Source organism: Tyto alba, unplaced genomic scaffold (assembly GCF_018691265.1).
Source record: "Tyto alba isolate M040663 unplaced genomic scaffold, T.alba_DEE_v4.0 Super-Scaffold_44, whole genome shotgun sequence".
Taxonomy (NCBI): domain Eukaryota; kingdom Metazoa; phylum Chordata; class Aves; order Strigiformes; family Tytonidae; genus Tyto; species Tyto alba.
Window position 1 is genome coordinate 11326844 of NW_024881320.1, and position 23411 is coordinate 11350254.

Consider the following 23411-nt stretch of genomic DNA (forward strand, 5'->3'; position numbering starts at 1 on the left):
TAAAAAAGCTTAAGTTGTAGTTAGTGCTAGTCTTGATCTGGATTGGCTGTAGAAAGGCAGAAGACGACCTCCTGGTTTTACCTTGCAGGAGCAGGTATTTGTGATACACTGTGCTGACGCCTTTCAGCAGGGGCCAGGCTGGCAGCCATTCCACTCTCCAGTACCTGCACAGGTCATGCCTTATTTATTCAAACAGTACTAAGCTAAATTCAAACCCTATGCATAAACCAGTCATTCTTACAAGCATAGTCAAGGGTATCACAGTAAAAGAATGTCATGGTCTCTACATAGACCTTTAAAAGCCTCGGCAAAAGAGCAGCGTTAAATACAGTGGCGGGAAGAGCAGCGACGTGTCGGTGTGAGGGTGGAGGAGACAGTGATCATCTCTGTAACCAGGGATGCATCTCTTTCAGGTGACCCTCCAGGGCACGGCCGTACAGTCTGAGAAGAGGCATGAGGATGGAAGAGGAGAGCAGGCATCAGCCTGGCAACAGCATTTTCTCCTGCTTAGTTCTTCCTGTGATTCTGGAAAGCTTCAGCTGGTGCACTCATTCACCCACACAGCAGGGCAGCAGAATGACAGAGTAAGGACTTAAATACTCTGCTAATATCGTCAAGATTTTAAGACTAAAGACAACAAATAGTACTGTAAGTTGAGGCAAGTTTTATTTAGACTGTACAAACAGGGCACTGGGAAAAAAGAACAGTGGCTTGATGTTGGGACCAGATCTATGAAATAAGTGGAGTAAGAAATTAAAAAGGCACTAATCTTAAGAAAAGACACTCCATATATTCTAAGAATATAATTCATTTAATACTGTTAATCTTATAGCACAAAAAATAAAACAAGCTATAATCCCCAAAATAAACTTTAAAAGCTTACACTTAATATTATTGCCTGAAGATCATGGTCTTTAAATTACATATTGGGTTTTAAAGTTTACACAGTGTAGACTGTCTCAAATACAAGGCCACCTTTCCCACCGCAGTAATTGTATCCTTGTACCACAACACACTTTCATTTAACACAAGTAAACAGAAAATGACCACTATGCAAGAATGCTTTCACTGGTCCCAAAAGGCAGTCTTTTAGGCAGGTCTCACTTTCAGATGCAGGTTTTGAGGAAAATGCTTGCAAACTTGACTAGAAAACAAAGGCAGCCCGCTCCTTCCCGGGATGTTAATACACTATAAAAAATTACTTTACAGGCACATGAAATGGCACAAAATGCTGTTTTTTCCCTTTACAAAAATAATGCTCAGGCTCTTCAGAGCCACAACCCAAACAGGATCTTCCCTTTTGTTTATTCTTTCCCAATTTGTAAACAATCATGAATTAAATTAGCGCTTATCCAGTGATGGACACTGATTAAAAGTTTCATTTAAACTCTCAGACTGGTCAGAGGCTTCAACGTCTATATACACATGTACACAACAGGAGGAAGTCAAACAGTAAGCCTTTCATGATCGTTAACTATTGTGGCACCAGGTAATTAAACCAGCTCCTAGTTCAAAAGCGAGAACAACTTTAATGGTGCGCAGACTGAAGCCATCACTTGTAGGCTCTCATGCTTCAGGTTAAGTATCCCTCACACGCCCAAGGAACACTGCCACTGAGGTTACCTCTCAAATTTCAGAGGCTTCATAAAGCAACAGACAGCACACGGGTAAGCAAGCGACAAGCGACTGAGAATCCAGAGTCCTTCAAAGAGAAACACAAACTGATCAAATGCAGTCTTTATATGAAAATACTTGTTTTATAGTAAAATAGCAAAGACACGTTTTGAAGCAAGGTTACAATCAGCTTAGGCCGGTCAGTATGCTACATTTAAACTACATTTAACATACCTGAACCACACCGCTGCGACTCAGAGAAACACCGTTCATCTGTGGCCTAAAACCACATTCACAGAAAAGTAAGAATTCTTGTCTTTGCATCAGATGCCACTCTACACAAATTTTGCATAGTTTTGAAAGTAAAATATTTTGCTTTTCTGCAGTATCAGAACATAAGTAAACCTAAAACAATGCTTGTGTTCAATGAGGGGATGAGTCAAGACATTTATTTCAGTGAAAAAAAAATCCAGGTTAAAAGCTGTGTTCATAGATCTCAAGTCTCACAGTATTTATTTACCACGCAAAGGAAGAATTCTACAATCAGTCTTCTGAAGAGCTGCCTGTATCTAGGTCAGGTCTGAAATAAGATTTCTCTGCAGCAGACTGAGTTTAGTGCAGTTTCTGTATTCAAAAGATGACTTTCAGTAGTACAATCTACATAGTAAACTTACAGGTATAGTTGGGGCACAGAAAAAGCATGACCTTCTTTAGGTAAGAGAGCTGCATAGCTTTTCTTTGCAAGACAAAATGTCAATGCCTATTGTCAAGAATTACAGCACCAAACACTTAGTCAATGCTACTCTATTTCACAGTTAATTTGGTAGTAAAATGTTCTACAAGAATTTCTAGACTGTCAGCCACTTGATCAATACTACAGAAAAAAGCTAATAGATGAACAGACAGACTTCTTTAAAAAACCCTGGCATTTTGAATGTCTTGTTGCAAATGCCATTTTTGCATTTCTTCAGTGCCTTCCAATTAAGGATCTCATGGCACTCACATGAGCTAAGAACAACGTGCTTTTATTAGGATCAAGCGACAACAAGAAAACATGCTGGAACTTAAAACGACTTCTATATAATTTAACATTTGTAAGAACTGGTGAGATTCTGCAGGTGTCTGAAGTTTCTAATTTTGCTACAATTGACAGCCTTCAAAAGTTGAAAAATGGGGGCTGTTGTTTTCCTGTCAGCTTCCACAACAGACATTTCTCTTTAACCAGGATGTCTGAAAAGGGAGGTTTTGTAGTTGTGTGTATTCTGTTAATTCAGTGATCCATTATTTTTAAAAGAGCATTCCAGTTCACCTACAAAACACATTTAAAGGCGGTGGCACAGGATACCGCTGTACCTCAGCTTTCATATCCTGTACACAGGCCAAGCACTTAACCTGCATGGCAAGAATTGTACTTACTTAGCTGCAGCCACATAGTTCCCTACTGTAAGTACAACTACAGCAGTATAGCTTATGTACAGAAAAAAGGAAAGAAGCTATACTGATAACAGACACTTCTGTGGCCTCTTCTAGCCTGAGCATTAATTTATCACATGGGGGAACCCAGGCAGCTGACTAAAATTAACCATTTTCTAGAGTATGCTGGGAGAGGGAGGGATCTGGGGCATATATAAACCAGAGCCAACTCATTTGGAAGGGTAAAAAAAGATGGCAGCATGCAGAGGACTTGGGATGCAAGCAAGGAAGAAAAAAAGAAGATGAAAGTGGCTCTGGAAAAGAAGCATAGCAACATGGAGATGCCATCGAAAAAAGGTACTGTGTTTGAAAAGGGACTTTCAACAAGCTGGGGCTGGCATAGCTAGGAAACTTTGGAGAGATAAGGGAGCCTGCAGAGAAATGGGTACAAAAGGTGCATGTTTAAATATGAGAATCTTATCGGTATTTACCAGGTTCTTCTGTCCCCCTCCTTTCCTACCTCTCCACACCCTGGCAATCTGATCAATCTGCCTACCAAGCACCAGCTGGGTGACAAGCACTTCTATACTAGTCAAACTACATTTTCAACACTGCAGAAGAGCTGTATGCAGACCAGGCCCAAAGTGTTTCCCTTTAAAGCTCAATTTCTACAGTTAGTGCTTGCAAAAATCAACAGAAATGCATTATGTATGTCAAAATCAGCTTACAAGTATCAACCCCTCCTAAATTTCCTTATAAATAAATGCCTCGGCTTCAATGCAGCTCAATCAATGGTTATTTGCATTTAACACACACTGTTTCAGGAAGGTCAACAACAAGCTTAAGAGTTAACAGAAAAGAGCAGCTTCTAATACAACTGCTTAGAATACATAAGCTCCAATTATTGTCCTTTAAAGAGACCATCATTTTAAATGTACTACCTTAGGACAGGTTCTCTTAAAACTAAGTAGTCTTCAGTCCTAAAATTGCATTTTTGTTGTTGCTTTTTATTGGACAGTAATGCACAAGTTACTTTTTTGATCTAAGATTAGGGCTCTTCCTACTGAGCAAGCCAGAAAAAGTCCATGGAAATCTCAACAGGAAAGGTTTTCTTCCCATACTTCTCTGTTAGATACTGGTTCAGTCTTCTCCAGCTTAAGGCCCAATAGAGTTTTAAAAGTGAAACTAAATTCTGGATGACGCAACTGTGGTATGAAGGTCAGGCAGTGACTTCAGTTTGTGTGTATTCCAAATGTATATTAAAAGAACCGTCAAACTGCAGGAAGCTGGAAAATGGGCAATGCTAGCAACGTGCCATTAAGTCATCATCCCACCTCAAACAATGCTAATGATAGCCAGGAAAATGAAGCAGCAGTGTAAATCAGGCAGAGGGAATCATTCGTTCTCATCTGGGTTTTGAGGGTCAAATATTTTGACATGTGTGAATGGGAAGAGCCCTTTTCGACCATTGACTTCTCCTTCCCACTGACCGTTTATATTCATTCTTGTAACCTTCACAATATCGCCAACCTGCATAATAAAAAAAAAAAAAAAAACAACAACATACATTGTCACACATGAGATTCTCACCTCTGATACAAATACAAATCAAGAGGAACAACAAATACAAGCCCATCATAGGGAAAAACCCCAACCCTCTTCTTGGCATATGGTTCAATTGAAAAGTTATTTTTACTTACCTAAAATACCATCATTTTGCTGCTTAACATGATAATGTTGTCTGCACTTTTTTCAGACTCCTAACTAAATGTATATTTACATATTCAGACAAATTGCTGAACTACACCTTTTCCCATAGGAAAGCCTACAACTTCATGCAACAATATATTTAGCTGAGATAAATTATCACTAAAGCTACTGTCAGTAATGAGATGCAACATCCATTCAAAAGAGCACAGTACTCATACTGCTTTTAGCATCAGCTGGCTTATTTCAAAAGAAATTTATCTTTTCAAAGAGAAATTCCTATGGCAAAGAAACCATTACCTGTAGATTTAGTTCTGATTATCATAGACTAAGAAGCTTCTGCAGTTTCTAAAATAATGGTACACTTCCAAATCAGGCAAAAGCAATCTCAATTCTTTTTTTTTTATTTTTTAAAAAGTATTAGATTTCTAGATTCTAGTTTTACTTGTTGTTTTCACCTCTACTTCCTGCCAAAGAATTTGAAATAGGATGACACGTCAGGCCTTTCCTTCCATAACTATGTCTCTTCCTATTTGGCAGTGAAAGATGAAAAAAGCTAAACTATGATCAAGCAAGAAACAGCCCAAATGATGTTATACTCTTACCATTGTTCAATACCTGTATTTAATTTGGATTAGGATAATTTACAAATCAAAATAGTCAATTCAACAATTAGCTAGCACTAATTTAACACTAGCTAAATAGTAATTGCTCCCTTTAAATGCTTCAGACCAGCTGAACATGTGGTCTGTTGCAGCAGCTCTCTAATGTTACACCTCCCTTCCTGTTTACTTATTTTACTCTATGTGGCAACTATAGTAAATATTAGAACAGTGACATTAGCAGCTAATAACTAATTTCACAAAAAGTAGAACCAGCCTGTGACCAATGGCCAACAGTTCGTAAGTTTCTTCCCCAAACTAGGTCCAAGCTCTTTGTAGTTGAGTCTTGGTTACCAAGCTACTTCTGTGAAATCCAAAGGTAACTTTGATCTTATTTAATGAAAAACTAGATTCTCATCCTGATACAGTATGTGTAACAATTTGTCTACATTATCTAAACAGTATTAAAATTTAGAACCGATGCAGATAGGTTAAGGACCTTGGCCAAGGGCCTTAGATTAAAACTTTTCAGGTAAAACCTGTGTATTTTCTGTTAAAAAAATCCCTAAGTTTACAAAACAGCATGCATGTCACTAGATGATCTGAAGCCGGTTTAAACCAGTTACCATTACTCCAATAGATACTTTTTGAAGCTCACACAGAAGCAAGAATCCTTAAGTGAGGTTTAGGATACTATAATAAACTCCTTGGCAATCATTCAGTGTTACATCTCTTAAAATTTCTCAACCTTTGAAACTCTCTTTACAGATTTAAGTTTTATGTTGCATATTAGAATAAAATTAGACATTTAAGCAAAATGTGTTGCTCCACACCCTCTACTTCTTCTCCACTACTTGGGTTGTCCATGTCCTGTCTGTCCCCCCAGATTTGACTGTCACATTTGAAACAATAGTAATCTTGTGCTTTTAAGAGAGGAGAAAACCCTCTGAACTCCCATAAATTCTTGGGATATAACTCAGACCATATGACTTTCTTAAATGGACATCTTTACTTACGCTGTTTCTAAATGCAAACATGAAGCCAGCATATACTGTTAAGTAGTTATACACTGCCCGTGATAGTTAGCACATACATATAGCATTAATTTGATTGGTTTTCATCTCTTCAGACTATTGCAGCATGTTTTAATTGTGTATTTGCTAAAAAGCACATTTTGTCAGACTTTTCACTGACTAGAAAGGCTAGAGAAAGCTTTATATAGTAACAAGATGACCTAAACAGGAACCTAACAAACATCTCTAGGAAAAGGCTGACAACATCTATAAATACTCAGTGTTACATTGCTAGATTTAAATAACCCTTGAAGACAGATCCAAGTTCCAAATTTTAGACCCAAATTCAAGAAGATGCAGCCATCACCACAACAGTTAAAACCTAGTAAGAAACTGCATTTGCACCACACCATAAAACCAATCCAGTCTCAAACACTTTAATCTTATTCATGGAAGAAAAGAAATAAATGTATATACTACACTGGATCAAAACATGAACCTGCATTTTCCGAGAGTCTGACAATTTAATTCTGCTCACGTGCTGTACAGATCAATCCATTATTCATTTGAAGCTCTAGAAAAAGATATCCTTCAATTTGACTCTAAGTGATTTCTACTTATGAATACGTTTGGAAGTCTTGGTTCAGCTGAGTGAAAAAAAAATATTTACAATATAAATCCATTGCATTGCAACAAACTGCCATGTAGATTAACAATGCAGAATGTTCTTTAGACTGCTGGGTGGGCAAAATTGCTACAAATCAGTATCTGCCATTAAAGAGTGTTGGCTGACAAAAGCTACTCAAAAAACACTCCCATATGTCAGGAGCCACCGGAATAGTAAATTGATTTGCAATAACTTTATATTTTTGAGAGGGTTTTTTTGTTTTGTTTTGGTTGGTTGGTTTGTGTTGTTTTTTTTTTTTTTTTCTTTAATGAAAGCTTCGGAATATCATCTTGTGCTACATTATATATGTATTTTAAAAATCCAGTTCCCCTTAGAAGATTAAATGAAACAACATGTTGAAACAAGATTTTTCTGAGAGGGAACCTCGATGTCATGATAGAATAATTCATAGATCTTATGTTAAAGACCTCCATTTTGACAATGTGTAGGAGAATGTGGTCAAGTAGTCCCTCTAGGTATTTTTTTCTACTAAAAGCAGTATTCAGTAAATGCTTTTTAAAACATCTGTAACATGGTCAGCTGTGATCTCCCACTAAAATTATTTAACACATTTTTTTCAGAGCACATTTTAAGCCAGTCAGAAAGATTGTCTTATGATTAGGCACAGGACAGTCAGGAGACCTGGTTCTATTCTTATGCCTGCCACAACTTCCTGTATGACTCTGTCCAGCTCATGGTCCTTATCTATAAATTTGATAATGCTTCCTTAGTCTCAGCATCTCTCAGAGAAGTTAATTCACTTGTAAAGCATGCCAGCATCACTGGATGGAAGTATCAACTGCTGAAATGAGTAATACTTCTGAAATGCAGCCATTTGGTTCCACCCAAATGATAAAAATCACAATGTATTTTAGATAGCATCCTTTCATTATGTCCCTGTTACAGCATGAATTCAAAGCCCTGGGGAAACACAAGCTGTGGAACATGCCAGTCAGAAAGGTTACTTCATTCACTCTAGACTCTTCCATACCTGTCTTCCATTTGAAGCTGATTCATACACTGCAAAAGGTTTCCTGTGTGCCATTTTAGTCACACAGTCAAGGAATTAAACATTTTACAGATATTCCAACAATTGTATGTTAATAGTTCTATGGCTGATTGAGTTCTGTAATACAAGTTTAAGGAGATAAACAAAGTGACACTGAAGCAGCTGATGCTTTATGTATTGGAAGATTCAAGAAACCAACAGGCTGAAAGCACAACTGAATTATCCTTCACTTCTGATGTTGTGTGCCAGAAGACTAATGATGCCCAAACCAAAGAATCAAGTAATTCAGAGGAAAGACCACGAAAGCAGGTCAAAGGGCAGCATAGAAATGTTGAAGCCCTAGATGCATTTACTCTAACCTCATCTAGGAACAGAGTAAAACAACTGAAGTTTGCATTTCAAGTATAGCTAGGGCAATTGCCAGAGTTGGGGTTGCAGCAGCCCAGATAAAGTGCTGCTTTTCATTAAATGACAGTAGCCTGTCTCCATCTGATTAAGACAGCTGTCACGATTGTACAGAATTTGGAGACCTCGAGAATCCCATGGGCCATCGTTCTTGAGCCACGCTGAATCTCACTGTAGCACAGGATCTTGTCTAGGTTATCCATGTTGCTTTGTTCCATCTGAAAACAAACCCTACAAATGGTACTGAGGGTGAATGTATATTAAATTGTGAGGCACTCAGCACTATCAGTAACTTTGACTGGAAAAGGGAGTTAGATTAAGACTGCACACAAATCTCTGAAGTAGCTGTCAGTTGTATTTTCAAAGGTAGCATACTGAAAAGTTGGTGCATGTCAGCACAGACACAGGAATCCTGCTGCCAGTGTCACTTTCAATTCAACAGTTATCACAGCTAAAGCTCCCCATCAATGCTTCACACTGTACAAGTGCAGGCTCAATGTTTTGCTTAAAATCTAGACCTTGTGGGTCAGATGCATTTTAATGTTTAACACAGCAATACTAAGTTTCCTTGGCTTAAGGAAAGCACAATGCTTGTTGTCTAGTGAAAGAAGTAGCCCAATTTCCTAATTAAGAAAGTTCTACTACTAGCACATTTTGGCCTACTTGTCTCAACTTTCCTTTGAAGAAGAAAAAAGTTAACTGTAACCTAATTGTAACAAGCTCAAGAGGAATATTGTAAGTCAGTTATATAATTATGGTGAATGGATATTTATTTCACCAAAACATTTCGCTGACAGGTTAACTCTGTACTGCAAACATACATGTATATGCTTGATATATCACTAACAAATAAACTACTTAATACTATAATGCTGGCACAGGTCTAGAAAAAAAAATATCATGAGTATAAAAAAACCACCTTTGCTATAAAAATACAGTGAAGCTCTTGTATATAAAAAACCCTAATCTTCACATTCCATAACACTGTCATGTTAATTATGGAGATTAACTCTAGGACTACCACTGCCTTCAAAATGGTTTATGATACTTATTAGTGTTTGCAATATATTTAAAAACCATTTTTTAAACACACAGCAGATGTAAGTCTAGTGGCTGCTGGTGGTCTCCCATTTTCTGGTTCCTCATGCCATTTCATTCCATTTTGTAAGTAAAAATGGAATTTGTTTTTAGTGTCCTGAATCAACCTTCACACAGTTTACTAATTTTTAAGAGAATTATCCACCATTAGTTTATCTGCTGACTATGCTGGACATAAAGGACTTTGTTGTATAGAAGTTAGTAATCAATCAACTACTTTGGATTCAAAGTACTACCCAACTACCAAGAGATAAGCTCCTTTAAGGTAAAACATACCAGGTCTTAGTTTACAGGGCACTGCATACATGTCACCTCCTGGTTAAAGCATGCCAATTTAAAAAAAGGCTACCTTACCATATTATTGTTAACAGGCTGGCTATAGAACTACAGGTTATAAAATGCTGAGAAACTTTAAGGTAGACTTTGATGTTCTGTGTCATACTAACAGTGCCAAGGAATGTTTGCTCTTGCAAAATTCATCATCATCTTAAAGTGCTGTCTTGTATAACCTTCAAATACAGGATTGAAGAACAGCAGTACATGATCGTGTAACGTAGAGTTCTAGTGCCAGTAAGTACAGGACACTGTATCCCTGTCCTTCATATTCCTTCCTCTAGAGCACCAGAAGGGAAGGAAATAGCTTCTTGGCTAAAAGCGCACAAGTAAAGAAACAGATCTGGGTCACTGGTGGGTTATGTGTTCTTTTTTTTTAATGCAGTATCCATGAAAATACTATGCGCATTAGTAGTAAAGTTAGTTAGTTGTAGTGAGAAACTGCAGATTTCAATCATTCCATTAAACATTAAATCTGAACTGGCAAATTAACTAACTGAACTGACAATAGTATATGTAACTCTTAGAAATATATATATGTTATCATAGGCTTTACTAATTGTTCAGCGATGTTGAAAGTTGTATTTATACCAACTGTATGCTTTGAGATAGTAGCTATACTTAAAACTTTTATTTTAGCCTATAAACAGATGACTATTTAATTTTTTATTTTAAGAGAATAAAAGTAGAGCATATAATGCAGTAGGACCAAGTCAACATTTAGACATTAGTCACTTCAATAATACCAATATGAATGCTAAATAATTTTAGCCCAGCAAGGTCCAAATTGTAATAAATGTTGTATTAACTAGTATCCTTATAGGAACAACATTGTAGTTGCCCTTAAACTGTCACACTTTAGATTCTACTTAAAAGTTAAACTCTCCATCATCCAACCAAACAGATGTTGTTTCAGATTTTCAGTAGAATATTCACTTGTTAAACAAGCTACATTTTTCATATAATACATTTTTTTTAAAAATAATGATACCTTCCTTACAAAACAAATGTCTCTCTAGCAGGCTATGAATCTTTATTTTCTTAAAGAAAACTTAAGACATCTTATGTAAACAGTAGTGTACAATAGGAAAACTGGACTTGCAAGCAAGAGAGCTTGTCCCATTTTCAAGCTGAACCTAGGAGAGTGACATCCCTCCACTTAAAAGGAAGTCAAGCAGATTACTACGCAATGGCTTTATTTACTCCAGATGGTATTCTCTTCCTTTTAAGTACTGTCTGTGTGCTGACCACACAAAGCTAGAGCCAAACATATTTTGCACTCCTATTGTTTTATCAGTTTCAGTGAGATTGCACAATCAGGCATTGTATAATTATACTACCAAGGTGTTCTACGTGTACAAGCTGAACTGTGATTTAGAGTCCACCTATATTAAGGTGGAACACTGTCAAATACTATTATTCTGAAAGAACACCATTAACTTTCTTGCCCAAAACGTTCCCATAACCTGTTCTTTCTCTACCACTAGCTACTTTCAGTGCTCTTACAAAATGGTAGCTTCAAATGGTCCAGATTATTTAGTGACATGTAGAGCCCTAACAGGATTGGGATTACATATGTCATCAGGGCCCAGCAGTGTTTGTCAATCTGAAGAAAGATCATGAAACCAAGATTTTTTTTCTTTAAGAGTAGCACATGTAACAAAAAAATATTGCTATGAGATAACTAGTTCCCTATGCTGTAATCACTAATTTTAATGAAAATGTAGATCAGTGCCCAGAATTCTGCTTCTGAAGCCTCTTGAGAAGTCACAGTGTGGCTAAGGTACACTTGCAAAGAAAACAGACTACAATAGGAAGACAAAATATGCCAGTGGTGGAAGAAAAGAATATCTTAAAACTTCAGCAATTTGAAGGCTCAAAACAATTCAAATGTACACGTTGGTCAGAGAATTAATCCTGCTGGTATACTAGAGTAGGTAAAATGACAGGAGTAACTAGGTCATTAGAGAGCAAGTCAGAAAAATCTATTTGTGATGGCCATCCCTCCAAATGGTTCTGTTACCCTGCAGCAAAGCAGGTTCCCTGAAGTAATTCCATGACACACTGATAACATAACAAAATGAATTGCTTGCCTGCCTTTGTTTTCAAAAGCATGAGTAGTTTTGGCAGGAATCTTCTGTACAGTACAGTTGGCAATGAATTTACACTTTGCTCTATGAAAATTTTCACACACTGTTCACAAATAACAAGCTGCTATATTTCATAACTCAAGGAAAATCCTGTGATACACATTTAGCTTTTAACCCTGTAAGAGTAATCACCTGTAGAGGTTTTACAAATACAGAAGGAAGGACACTCAGGGCAACTATTACGAATAACTGGAAGTCATAAATATAACCTTTCAAATTTCAGTCAAAAGTATCAGCTTTAACTTGCAAAGTAATTGAGCAAAAGCAACAGGAAAAGTTCAAAAGTATTTTTAAAACCACTATTATTTTACTTGCTAAAATGCTGTTGCTTCCTTTGCTTGCTTCCTTGCATTTGCTCCTTGAAGTATTGTAGCATGCTCAAGTTTCATCTTTGAGAATGTTTTTGAACTATGGGTTAACTAGCCTTCAGTATCATCTAAATGTAAAAGTAACAGTCTCAGTGTTACAGATATAGCTTAAAAAACTTCTTCCAATCCATCATTTATGCCAGTTAAACTAGAACTGTAATATTTTCTTTACCACTTAAAGAATAAAGGTCTAAAGTCTTAAAGATGTCCCTAATACAAATAAAAAGTGCTTTGGCAAGCACAGGAACTTAATAAAGGTTCAACACATTTAGAGGCTACACTACAGCCTTTTATCTATCCCCCTCGGCTCCAATTTAGATCTTAAGGTTACTCACTGGTTTCTCAAATTCCACTTTTGAAAAGGGACTAGAGTACTTCTGATGTATTTCTGTCCAGATTGAAGCTCTCCGCACCAGATAGTCAAGTGCATCTCACACTACAGATGAAGATCAGAAAAACTATACTTATCAGCAATCCTTACCTTTCTCTGAAGAATGCTACTGCCAGTTCTCCACCTGGAATACTGCAATGATTAATGAAACATCCCTTCCCCAAGATCAGGTGGAAAAGCAAGTCATCCTCTCACTAGCACTTCCACAGCAGGATGTGCACTCTCCACTACCCTTGTAACATATTTGCACTGTTGTACAGGCAAGAACGGAGGGCAAATACAGGTCCTGAAGTAACTTGGTCACTTTTCTCAGAGGAAGTGGTATATATGAAGCAATTTTTGTATCTTTCTTCAGAATGTAACCTGACTTCTTCTTAGTCCCTTGACATAGATAAGCAGTCCCCATATGAATTCACCCACACCAACTTTGCCACTAATAAATTTTAGTTTCTTATTTATGGTTTTCAATTGTTTTGTAAGACTTCTGAGAGGAAAAACTTACCTCTAATGCCAGCGCAGTCTTGTCATAAGCACAGGGTACTCTCTTTTGGATAGCTTTGGCATAGACTGGTCCATTCTGTGTTGATGGCAGGGGACTGATCACTGCTCCAGGTGTGCTGGATACTGAGGGAAGGGGACTTGCGGTCTGAGGCTGAGCATAAGCGTGGGCAGGTTCTGGAATACCGTAACTGTTGGAATTCCTGTTTCCATGCTTCCCATGAGAAGATCTGACTAGCTTTTCTACATAAGGAACAGGAATCATCCCAATACGGCCATCCTTGTTTCTGGCACTCCACCACTGTTCTTCTGGTTTCTCTACAATTACCAGTATCTCACCCTTTTTAAATGGAAGATCCTCAGCATCATTGCCAGGAAAGTCATAGAGAGTCCGAACATACTCCACATTTTCTTCAGCAGTGGACATAGCAGGGGCAGATCCAGATCCCATTGGTGGGCTTGGATACCTAAGTTTAAAAAAGATCCCGTATAAGAGATGGCTATTGTTTTGTATTTCCAGTAACATAGCTAAGTACCAGGTTTACAGTAGAAACACCAATTAAAGGAGAATTATTTATTCAGCTTTTCAACAAAACTATTGGCTTGGTAGCACTGTGAGGCATTTCAGGAGTAACTCAAGCTCTTGAGTAATTACTTAAATATCCAAATTAGCTTCCCCAGAAACCCAATACAAATCTATTATGGATGCGTAAAACTGGGAGAAATTATGCAAAAACCTTCATCAACTTGTTCTGGATTGTTGTGAGGATCTTAGGGTAGAATGAAATTAATTATATTGCTTAAGTTATGAGAGTCATGATACAGAAAACCATGAAAATTATTTGGGTGACTTGGAGTGGAGGGGCCCTTGAAGAGCTAAATAATCCTCTTCAGTTCATCATACCCACATTTTTAACTTTGGCATCCATTACTAAAGAATTCAGTAACTCTAAATGCTAGACTTGGGGGAGCATAGTAAGAAGAGGGAACAAAAGTAAGAAGTGAGTATGATAAACACAGTTTTCTAACACAAAGCTAGAAGTCCAATGTTGTCTCTCTGAGTGGTAGTATAGCATCTTTCTAACCAAATCCTACTACTTACATGCAGTATTTTGGGGACAGACAGTCACATTTATACTGAAAACTCCTTTCTTTAAGAAAATAAATAGGCAGATCTGTGTTTTTAGGAGACAACACTTTTCCCCTCGTTTCTGGAAAGTGATATGAAATTGAGGTACCTAATGTTATTCTTACAACTTCAACTCTCAAAGGTTTGTTATAACAGAGAAATTATTAGTTTCAAAGTACTTATCTTTACTGAGTATTTAAATACCCAGTAACCTGAAAGTGACATCTTCATAAAAGGCACTATAAAACACTTGCATCCACTATTAAGAATGGAGTAAGAAATGAAAAAGCTAACCATCTAGAAATATTCCTTTGCCTTATTAACCATAATATTACCTTTAATTTATTCACATAATTGTTTATTACTATGCCCATCATCTGTCCAATAGTCACTTCATTGTCTGTGATAATGTAAGATTGTTCATCAAATGAGACTATTTTCACTGTGATCTGTTTTCACCATAAATTTTATACATTTTATTCAAAGCATTTGTCAGAAATCTTAACGTATATAGGCCATAGCTGATACTTATTATCTAAGCTGCAATAGCAAGAATGTATGTCATTAGCCTACTTCAGTTCTCTTTTGCTACTTGCAAAATAAGATGGAAGTCAAATCCCTATGATTTTTTTTCCAGATAAGCCAGAAGCCCTAAACATAAAGATAAATGCTTCTTTAAGACACCCTGCTGCAGCTAATGCTGGGGGAGAGAGGGAACCCTTTAGAGAGCAGTCACTCTGGAGCATCTGCAATGATGGTCAGAGCTCACTATTGACACAAAACAAACAGCTTAAAACAGTCGTTTTTCAACTGTTTTGCAAGTTTAAAATGTCATCTCCAAGAGCTAGAAGTGTTGTAATAAGAATTAGCAGTAACAGTTCTGAAGCACATACCTGTCTAACCCTATCTAAAATCCAGTCTGTTAACAACAAATGAATGTAAAAAAAAAATAATCTGGAAATGCTACCTCTCATCTTCCCTCTTGCAGCAGGATGTCTCCTTCAAACAGAATTTCAAATTATCAACCATGTCACTGATTTTTCTAAAAGAGTTTAGAAAAATCATGCTAAGGAAAACCCGCTAGGTGATCCCATTTGTTGCTTTATAAAAAAGCCTGTCAGTTCACAGTAGGCTGGGTCCCATCTGTCTCTGTATGCTGAGACAACAATATGCAATCAAAATCTTGAAGATGGTACTAAAATGTTCATAAAACGTTCCACACAAGACTCCTAACAAACACCAACTGAGCAAGTGGAATCAGCTAAGTTTAAGTGCTTTGAGAAAGCCAGGTCAGTCGTTGCCATAAATAAGAACAAGCTTTTACATTCAGAAAGGCACAACAGTATGCAGGTTAAGGAGAACAGAGATAAGCATAAAGATTGCTTCAGTGTAGACTTTTTTCCTCCCCACTGTTCAGAAGTTTAATCATGCAGATAACACTGGGCAGCTCCATTTAAGTGTTCCTGCAATGGTCATATTTTTTTTCCTACCTATCCATCTCCCTAGCCACAGCACAACCACAGTGTTCACCAGAAGACTTCTGAGTGACTTCGAGAGTTCTTGAAGCTAGTGCTTTCTCTCACATTCCTCCCATCACCTGACAGCTATACAGAAAGACTTTTTTTGACCACTTGATGAACTATTTGTCTTGCTAATTTGCGCAGCAGCATTTTAAACTGCAGGATTTAGGAGCAAACCAATTTGAGTTTCTTCTTTTTTAATGTGTCACTACTCTTCTACCTTTTATTTCGTTTCATTCTATCCAGGAAGCCCAAAAGCTTTGAAATAAGATACTGAGAAAGGCTTTATTAATTAAAAATAAGGAATATATTCTAGAGTTCTTCATAAGCAGTTTACTGATGCAAGTTGCAGGTATGTCCCATGTTAGGCACAGGGACAAAGAATGAGCTCATAGCCAAGCCACATTTTCCCATCCTCCTGCAATAGCATTTCTCAGTGTAGTGCATGCAGCATGCAGATACAGATGCACAGTGCCATAACCAAACTGTGATAAATAAAGGTGTTACTTTTCTGGGGTGGGGGGGGAGGATGGGGGTGAATGAAATGCCACTCTAGAAGTTTGGAAATGCTGTCCCAGATTGTATTAAAGATGACTTAACAGGATAAAGCAGTCTAATCACATGAAGGCCTGTTCTATTGTAATCAGCAAGGATGCAGGGTCAGACGGCAACTTAAGCTCAGAGGCTGTACTTCAGTCACCAAGACGACTTGTGAACCAGCTTCTCAACCATTCTAGGAACAGAAGGGCAATACCAGAAGAAAAGGTCGACACAAAGTGTGACCACACCCTCTTGCAAGGCAATTATAGCCAGTGGTAAAGACGTACACAGTACCCTTGCATATGCCTACACGCTGTAAGGACAGGCCCCATGCATTATATGGATGTTTTGATTGTAAGTGCAAGCCGTAATGGTCGCTGAGATCCAGTCTGCTAAGAAGGTCCACTGTTAGAAACAGTGGGGCCATAACAAATGTTTCCTCAGTATTACACAGCATGGTGCTGCATCCAATGTTAAGATTCTGAAGCTACTAGGCTGGACTAAGACACCCCCCCCCCCCTTTGCGCCACCTCGAGCAAAGATGGCAGTGGGTGGGGCGAGGGGAGGGTGGCACTCACCTGGGCGCAGGCTCGATGAGGGTGGTGGTGTCCAGGTAGTGGATCTTGTAAAACTCCAGCAGGGCGGGCAGGTGTTCAAACTCCTGGTCGCCGATCTTAAAGCGGCGGTTGGGCAAGGAGTTAATGATGTAGTGGGAAACCCGGGAGTTCTCGGAGACCGAGAGCACGTAGTCCCCCGGGCAGGTGGACGAGTCCCTCACCAGGAACATGCCGTGCCGCTGCCCTTGCAACCGCGTCTGCGCCTCTGCCCGAGACACCGGGCCCACGTACCAGCTGGAGCGGTCCGACGAATCGAAACGAGCGGCGGAGGACATGACTCCGGGCAGGGAAGGGGAAGGGAGGTGGGGAAGGAAGGTGAAGAGCCCGAAGGCCCAGACGGAGGAAGAGACTCAGAGAAGGAAAGGCCTGGGCAAGGAGGCCCGGGAGGCGGAGCGGGCAGGGGGCTAGGAGGAAGCGGCTAGTGCCCAGCCCAGAAGATAGGAAGCCCAGGGAAAGGGGTATAAGGGAGAAGGAAGCTCCGTGCCTCTGGAGGCGAAGGACCGAGGAGCGGCTAGGGTGGGGCTGGCCAGACGCGGCGGTCAGGGCCCCCGAGTCTCCCTCAGCGGCGGGGTGTGCAGGGCATCCTTCCCGCCTCTCTCTCAGGCCTGCGGCGGGCCCGGCTGGGCGGGTGGCGAAGAGCAGCGGCGGCTGACAAGGACAGGCGGCCCGGGAGGGTGGCGAGAGTAGCCTGCTACGGTGCCTCAGCGCCGGACCCGGGCGGGGGGGGGAGGGGGGGGGAGATGGGGGAGGCAGAAGCGCCGGGCTCCCGCTTTCTCTTCTGGGTTCCCTCCCCTCTCGGAGCCGAGCACCAAAATGGCGGCGGCGCCGGGCGGTAGTTCAGCGGAGACACCGCCCCGCGCAGGCGCGCGGCGGCTCGCGCCGGCCGGGGTAGGGGGGCGGGCGGCACGACGCGAGGCTGCCGCGCGCCGCCGGGCGGGGTGGGAGGGGGCAGCCGTTTTTCCTCACGCAGCGCTTCGCGCTTCACCGCAGGTCGCTCCCGGAGAGCTCTGCCCTGTCTTTGGGCTGAAGACGTGGGAGGGGGACCCACCGCCATCCATCTCCCCCATCTCTCTCTCAGCACATCCGCCCTCCTCCTCGGTGCGGAGGCTTTCCCTGGTTTGCCAGGGCGCCTGGAGGCACACCTGGTCTCCCCTTCCTCCCCCTCAGGGCCCCTCCTGTCCCTCTCCACACCTGCGAGCTAAACGGGGTGCCCCGCAGCCAGGCACCCTGACTGCAGGTGCTTTGGAGACAGAGATCGCCTCCCTTGAGGTTATGCTAGTTTTATTAAGTGATTGTTTTTTTAAGGAACAAAATGGACCGCTGTGATAATCTCCCCTGATATCCAAATAGATATGCTCTAAGAGACGGTTCTCTGCCTATAGCCTTGTTCCCAGATAACCAGGTCAAAGCTCTGTTTGGGGCACAGGCGGGAGGGAAGATGGTGATACAGCTGCTGAAGAGGAAGGAAACCCCGGAAAGGACTCAGCAGGCCTCTCGGGCCGGGGCTGGGCAAGCGCTTGGCACATGGTGCAGCATGAGCTGTTTGAATTTTAGAGGGAGGTTGGTGCGTGGTGACCTCAGACAAGCAGCCTGTGCGTGGTCTGACTTACGTTCGGGAGGGCTGGCAGTGGCTATCAGCATGTCCTTCTGCAATAGGAAGGGCACGACAAAATGACTGCACTAATTCCCCAGATGTGCTAGAAACCATTGAAAATAGTGTGACTTTAACTCAGTCTCATGACTTTAATTTGTGCTTTTGATTTCATTTTTTTTGTTTTGCTTTGGGGCTGGCAATGTGAACTGAAGCAGCACTTGAAAGCAAACAATATTTGAAACAGAGAAAGAGATTTAAGATGACTGTCTGGAAGTGCCTAACTGGACTGTTGTGCAGTTTTATTCTGGCTTTGCCATTTTTCTTTCATGCTTTGCCTTTTCTGAAAGCTTAGTCACAACATGGTCATTTTTCTCCTCTTTGTTTTTCCTACATTGGCGACTAGTGCCAACTGAGGTGTTTGGATTGGAACATATGGGTTGTGTGTCTGTAGACATTTAGCAGAATTCAGATCATCTGAAATGGAAGACTCATCCAGTGTCATTCTTATGTTTTTAGGCAAAATCATTCAGGAAAATCTCATAACATCACTAACACAAAAGGATCTTAAAGTAGCCCCTGAATACATATGCAGGTATCACTTTACCAGCTGCTGAAATACAGCCATCTCCTGGGTGGAAAACAACTGCTCTTTAGTTGTGTGCAGCAATACTAGCAAAGCAGTAGACCCAGAGATGAATAACACTATCTGAAAATTCAGATCTGTGCAAAAATATGTCGTCTATTGCTAGTGAGTCTTAGTAGCTATATCTTTGATCCATTGCTACTGGTTTAAGTGTTTGTATCTGCCAGTGAGACTCAGTTTTAAGCACATGTAGATAGGCTACAATAGATTATGAAGGTTATTATGTTTTCTTCTGTCATCTGAACAGATTTGGATCATTTTCTGTTTGGCCATGGCCAAAATATAGATTAAAAGGTAGTACTAGGACTTGCAATAACATACTAAGTAATATTTTAAAATAATTACAAAAGCCACAGGTTAGCAGCAGAATTAGTAACACGTAGTATATAAAAAGGAGATCAAGATTACTATTGCTGCATTTTATTGAATTACAATTTTTATTATAATAAAAATCAAACATAGTAGGTCAAATACATAGTGATTTTGCCTCCATTTTGTATGGCTAATACTAAAATCTCAAAAGAGTTTAAACACACCAGGAGTAACTAATATTTAATTACAAATCATTTTTTGTGCAGTACTGCATGGGGCAGGACTGATGCAGGAGAACCAGCACACCCACCTTCCCATCCAGAGAGGATTCAAAGGCATGGAGATGTTTTCCATGTGGAAGGAACTGCCACAATTAACTGTTTTGAACTTGTATTGATATAGGTTGTGTGCATCCTTAAAGTGATTCCCCCCTCAGCTTCAATAACTGTGGTTCAACTAGGTCAGATCTTCTAGGAGAAAGTTCCCATGTTCTACTTACATATGAGAAAAAGGTGACTTGTTCAAAAACATTAATGTTACCAGATAAGACTGGGCTTCAAGTTCCTAGACTATGGACAGTCATCTCAGGTGTATTACATCCCTACAACTGCATTTAGTTTAGGAAGAATGGATAAATATATGGCACCTTTTATTACATATCAATACATTTATGCTCTTTGTCTTACCTGCTGTCAGCTTCCACCCTCAGAGCATGGCCAAATAGCTGTAGCACAACTGAGGAGGTGGGGAGCTCTTAATGTGCATCAGCTGCTGATGAAATAAAAACTCAGTTGGCAGAATATTCCCTTGAGAAAGTCTCATCCCTCTTTCCCTGTGCTCAGCTGCTCCTTCTTCCTTTCACCAGAAGCTTCTGACTGCATCAGTTGGGCTAAATGCCAAATAAATTTGACATGTGGCTGGTCTCTAAGTAAGGAGAAGTAAATTTCTGTCAAGGGTATAGAATGAGAATTCCTATTTGTTTCAAATCAAGTACTGGGTATGCTTGCAGTGCAAAATTAACCACCCAAACTTAAACCATGAGGAAATGGGAAAGGCTATGTTGGGTTTGGAGGTAGACAGCTGGAGAAGAAATACAGTAGTGAAAGCAGTTATGAAACAAAAACTGAAGCAATCACAATCACTTCTCCAAATGTGGAAGCCTGAAATACTTCAGGATACAAGTCCACTAATTACAAATCTAGCAAATATGCCTATATAGCTTTACCTCAGTGCTGGCAGGAAATAGGAAAACAGATTATCATGAAACCTAGTTGTTATTCTTCTGGACTTCCTAATGTATCAGCAGTTTAAGTGTTGGTATTTTGATCACTACGTTCCGGAAGAGTTGTTTGGCTATTCTCTTACAGACCAGAAATAGTTTAAAGCTTTCTTAGTTCAGTGTCCATCTGTCCACAATGTCTTGTGCTATACTGTCTTTGAGGACTCACTGTAAAGAATGAATGCTTTTTACTGTAAGATACAAGACATATATTTAGATCAGCAAATTTATAAATAAAAAAATACAGAATCAGCCTACAATCCCTATGTGTTTTTCTTAAGATAACATTTAAGTGGGCTCTTCAAGGCTAAGTTCCTTGAACCATCATTCTTGATAGGAAAACCTATCAATAATACTTATAGCTCTGTGTATCAATCTGTAATCTCTCCTGCAATTTCTTTATACAGCTAACTGTAGTAAAGAAGAAGAACAAAGTGCTATGTATCTGCCAAGTTATATAAAATTGCCAATTTTAAAGCAAAGCAATTTTATTATTGTTTAGCATGTATGTTAATTTTTAAAGGTACATGCTGGACTGAAACAAGCTACTGTTAAATGATTAGGATGGTTTGAGCTAAGATAAACTCTGTTTTTTTACCTAAACAAAATACATGCAAGATAGTGCATACCATAACTTTCAACAGTCACATTATGCTCAGATTAAAAGAAATGTTGGGGATGAAAGCAACAGAAAGTTTTGTTTATATCAAATCAAAGTACGTAATACCTGCCCTTAGGTTTAGTTCATGTAATTTAGGAGTATTGTACCAGTAACTAAAAAAAAATATAAAAAATAATGGAGCACTTCTCTCTAAGGTTGATGATCTGCTTTAAGGAAAACTAATTTCCTTGTAACTGCATTCTAAACCTTATATTGATTTGCTTTGCACAGCATCCAACTGCAACATTTAATGAATAATCCAATTGCAAAATTGCATATACTGATAAATGTAAAAACAGATCACCTGACTACATAAAAATCAGTATTCAAACACAGGAGAGATAGGGTAGAAGCTGGGAAAAACAACCCATGAGTTTTCTCCAGATGTTTCTTTAGCTTAATAATTACTCATTAATGTCTTATATTCTCCTGTGTAATCTAAGAATTAGCCTACCAGCTTGGTTATTTATAATAGGAAGTAATACCCTCTAGTGGTATACATAGGAAAAGGAACCAGACACAGAATGACTGATTTTTTTTATCTTGAAAGAGCCTAAATAATATTTTCACTTGTATAACAATAGGGTATCATTGATCTGTCGAGCAGTGCTAGTTAAAATGGAAAATGCACTGCAACCATTAGACTTAGATATCTGGGTTTAGTTAGAACAGCTGGGTCTAGGCTATGATCTGGACCACTAGAAGTCTTGAATCACTTGTTGTTAGCAGGCAAAACAAATTGCCACTGCAACACTTGCAGTCTGGAAGGAATAGTTCTAGTGATGTCCAGGGCAGAGAGATCGGTCCTTGCATCTGACAGCTACATTTAATTCATAGACATTAACTCTGCAGGCAACATAGGAATACTCATCAGTCTCCAATATTGCAGTGTAATAAAGTCTGTATTTGCAGACTCCGTATGTAGTTCAGAGTTCATTATCAAAAAACAATTTTCTGAAGAAACTCATAATCAGGGTTTCCTGCAGTTACCAGGTCTTTTATTTGCCTATTGGCAAAGGGTCAGAGATTGAGGTGAATACTTGTAGTGCTGGAGAAAAAATTGCTGGTCTTACCAAGACAAAGCTGTTGAGTTTATTAAAAGAAGCATGCAAATACTCTTGAATCCTTTCCAGAAGCCCAGTCTACTAATGTAGAGTCATCAAGGTCCATTTTGAAATAATCTTTGTTTCCATAAACAAAACATCCCTAAGTAATGGTAATACTCAGAAACTTCTTCCATTTCTCTGAAGTAACATGTCAGTGTGCAGTGTTTATCATGATGTGATGATCCTTGACTAGTATTATATCATTCTGACTGCTACTTTGGTTTTGCCCTTCTCCTGTGACCCCATTACTGCTACAAGATTTAAAAGCTTTTGGTAGTTTGTCATCATTTTCTGGTGGCACTGATTACTTCCCACACCTCCAAGAGGAAGGATCCCATACTGTTCAGGTATCACACTGGTTCAGATTTTAAATCAGCTTCTAAACTACTGCTAAGCAAGATGGTAGTCAGAAGCCAATTATTTCAAGGCCTCATGAAGGAAGGATTTACTATGCCTTATCTTTCTTAGCTGTAGTAATTCTGTATTATGTTCCTGTCATTAATATAGCTACTGCAGGGTCTGTGGCCAGTACCTCTAGTTATCTCCTTATTAATTTTTTTCTTACGCTGTGGCAAACCAATCTCCGCTCTCTTTATCCTCCTCTAAAGCATATAATAAAAGAATGAAAAAAATTGCCTGTTTCCCAGGCCGGTGTAACGTCACTGATACTAATGTAGTAGTATAGGATCTAATTAAGCTCACTAATTTTCAGACTATGCAGTTAATAAAACTGAGGCAGTAG

At 39.4% G+C, this 23411-nt stretch overlaps 1 protein-coding gene across 1 annotated transcript; it reads right to left on the reverse strand.

The window, feature by feature from the left end:
- Window positions 1–644: 644 nt before the first annotated feature.
- On the reverse strand, window positions 645–17904 carry CRKL (CRK like proto-oncogene, adaptor protein). Its single transcript, XM_009965692.3, has 3 exons — window positions 17036–17904; window positions 13273–13735; window positions 645–4557 (listed from the first exon to the last, which is right to left on the reverse strand). Exons 1-3 carry the CDS (start codon window positions 17347–17349, stop codon window positions 4423–4425), a joined length of 912 nt encoding a protein of 303 aa, XP_009963994.2. The 5' UTR covers window positions 17350–17904; the 3' UTR covers window positions 645–4422.
- Between the last annotated feature and the right edge of the window lie 5507 nt (window positions 17905–23411).

Coding starts and splice junctions, on each gene's coding strand:
- CRKL (XM_009965692.3), bottom strand. CDS start 17,349: ATGTCCTCCGCCGCTCGTTTCGATTCGTCGGACCGCTCCAGCTGGTAC. Junction 13,736..17,035: donor CTCATCGAGCCTGCGCCCAG/GTGAGTGCCACC, acceptor TTTTAAACTTAG/GTATCCAAGCCCACCAATGG. Junction 4,558..13,272: donor AGACTGCGCTGGCATTAGAG/GTAAGTTTTTCC, acceptor TTTATTATGCAG/GTTGGCGATATTGTGAAGGT.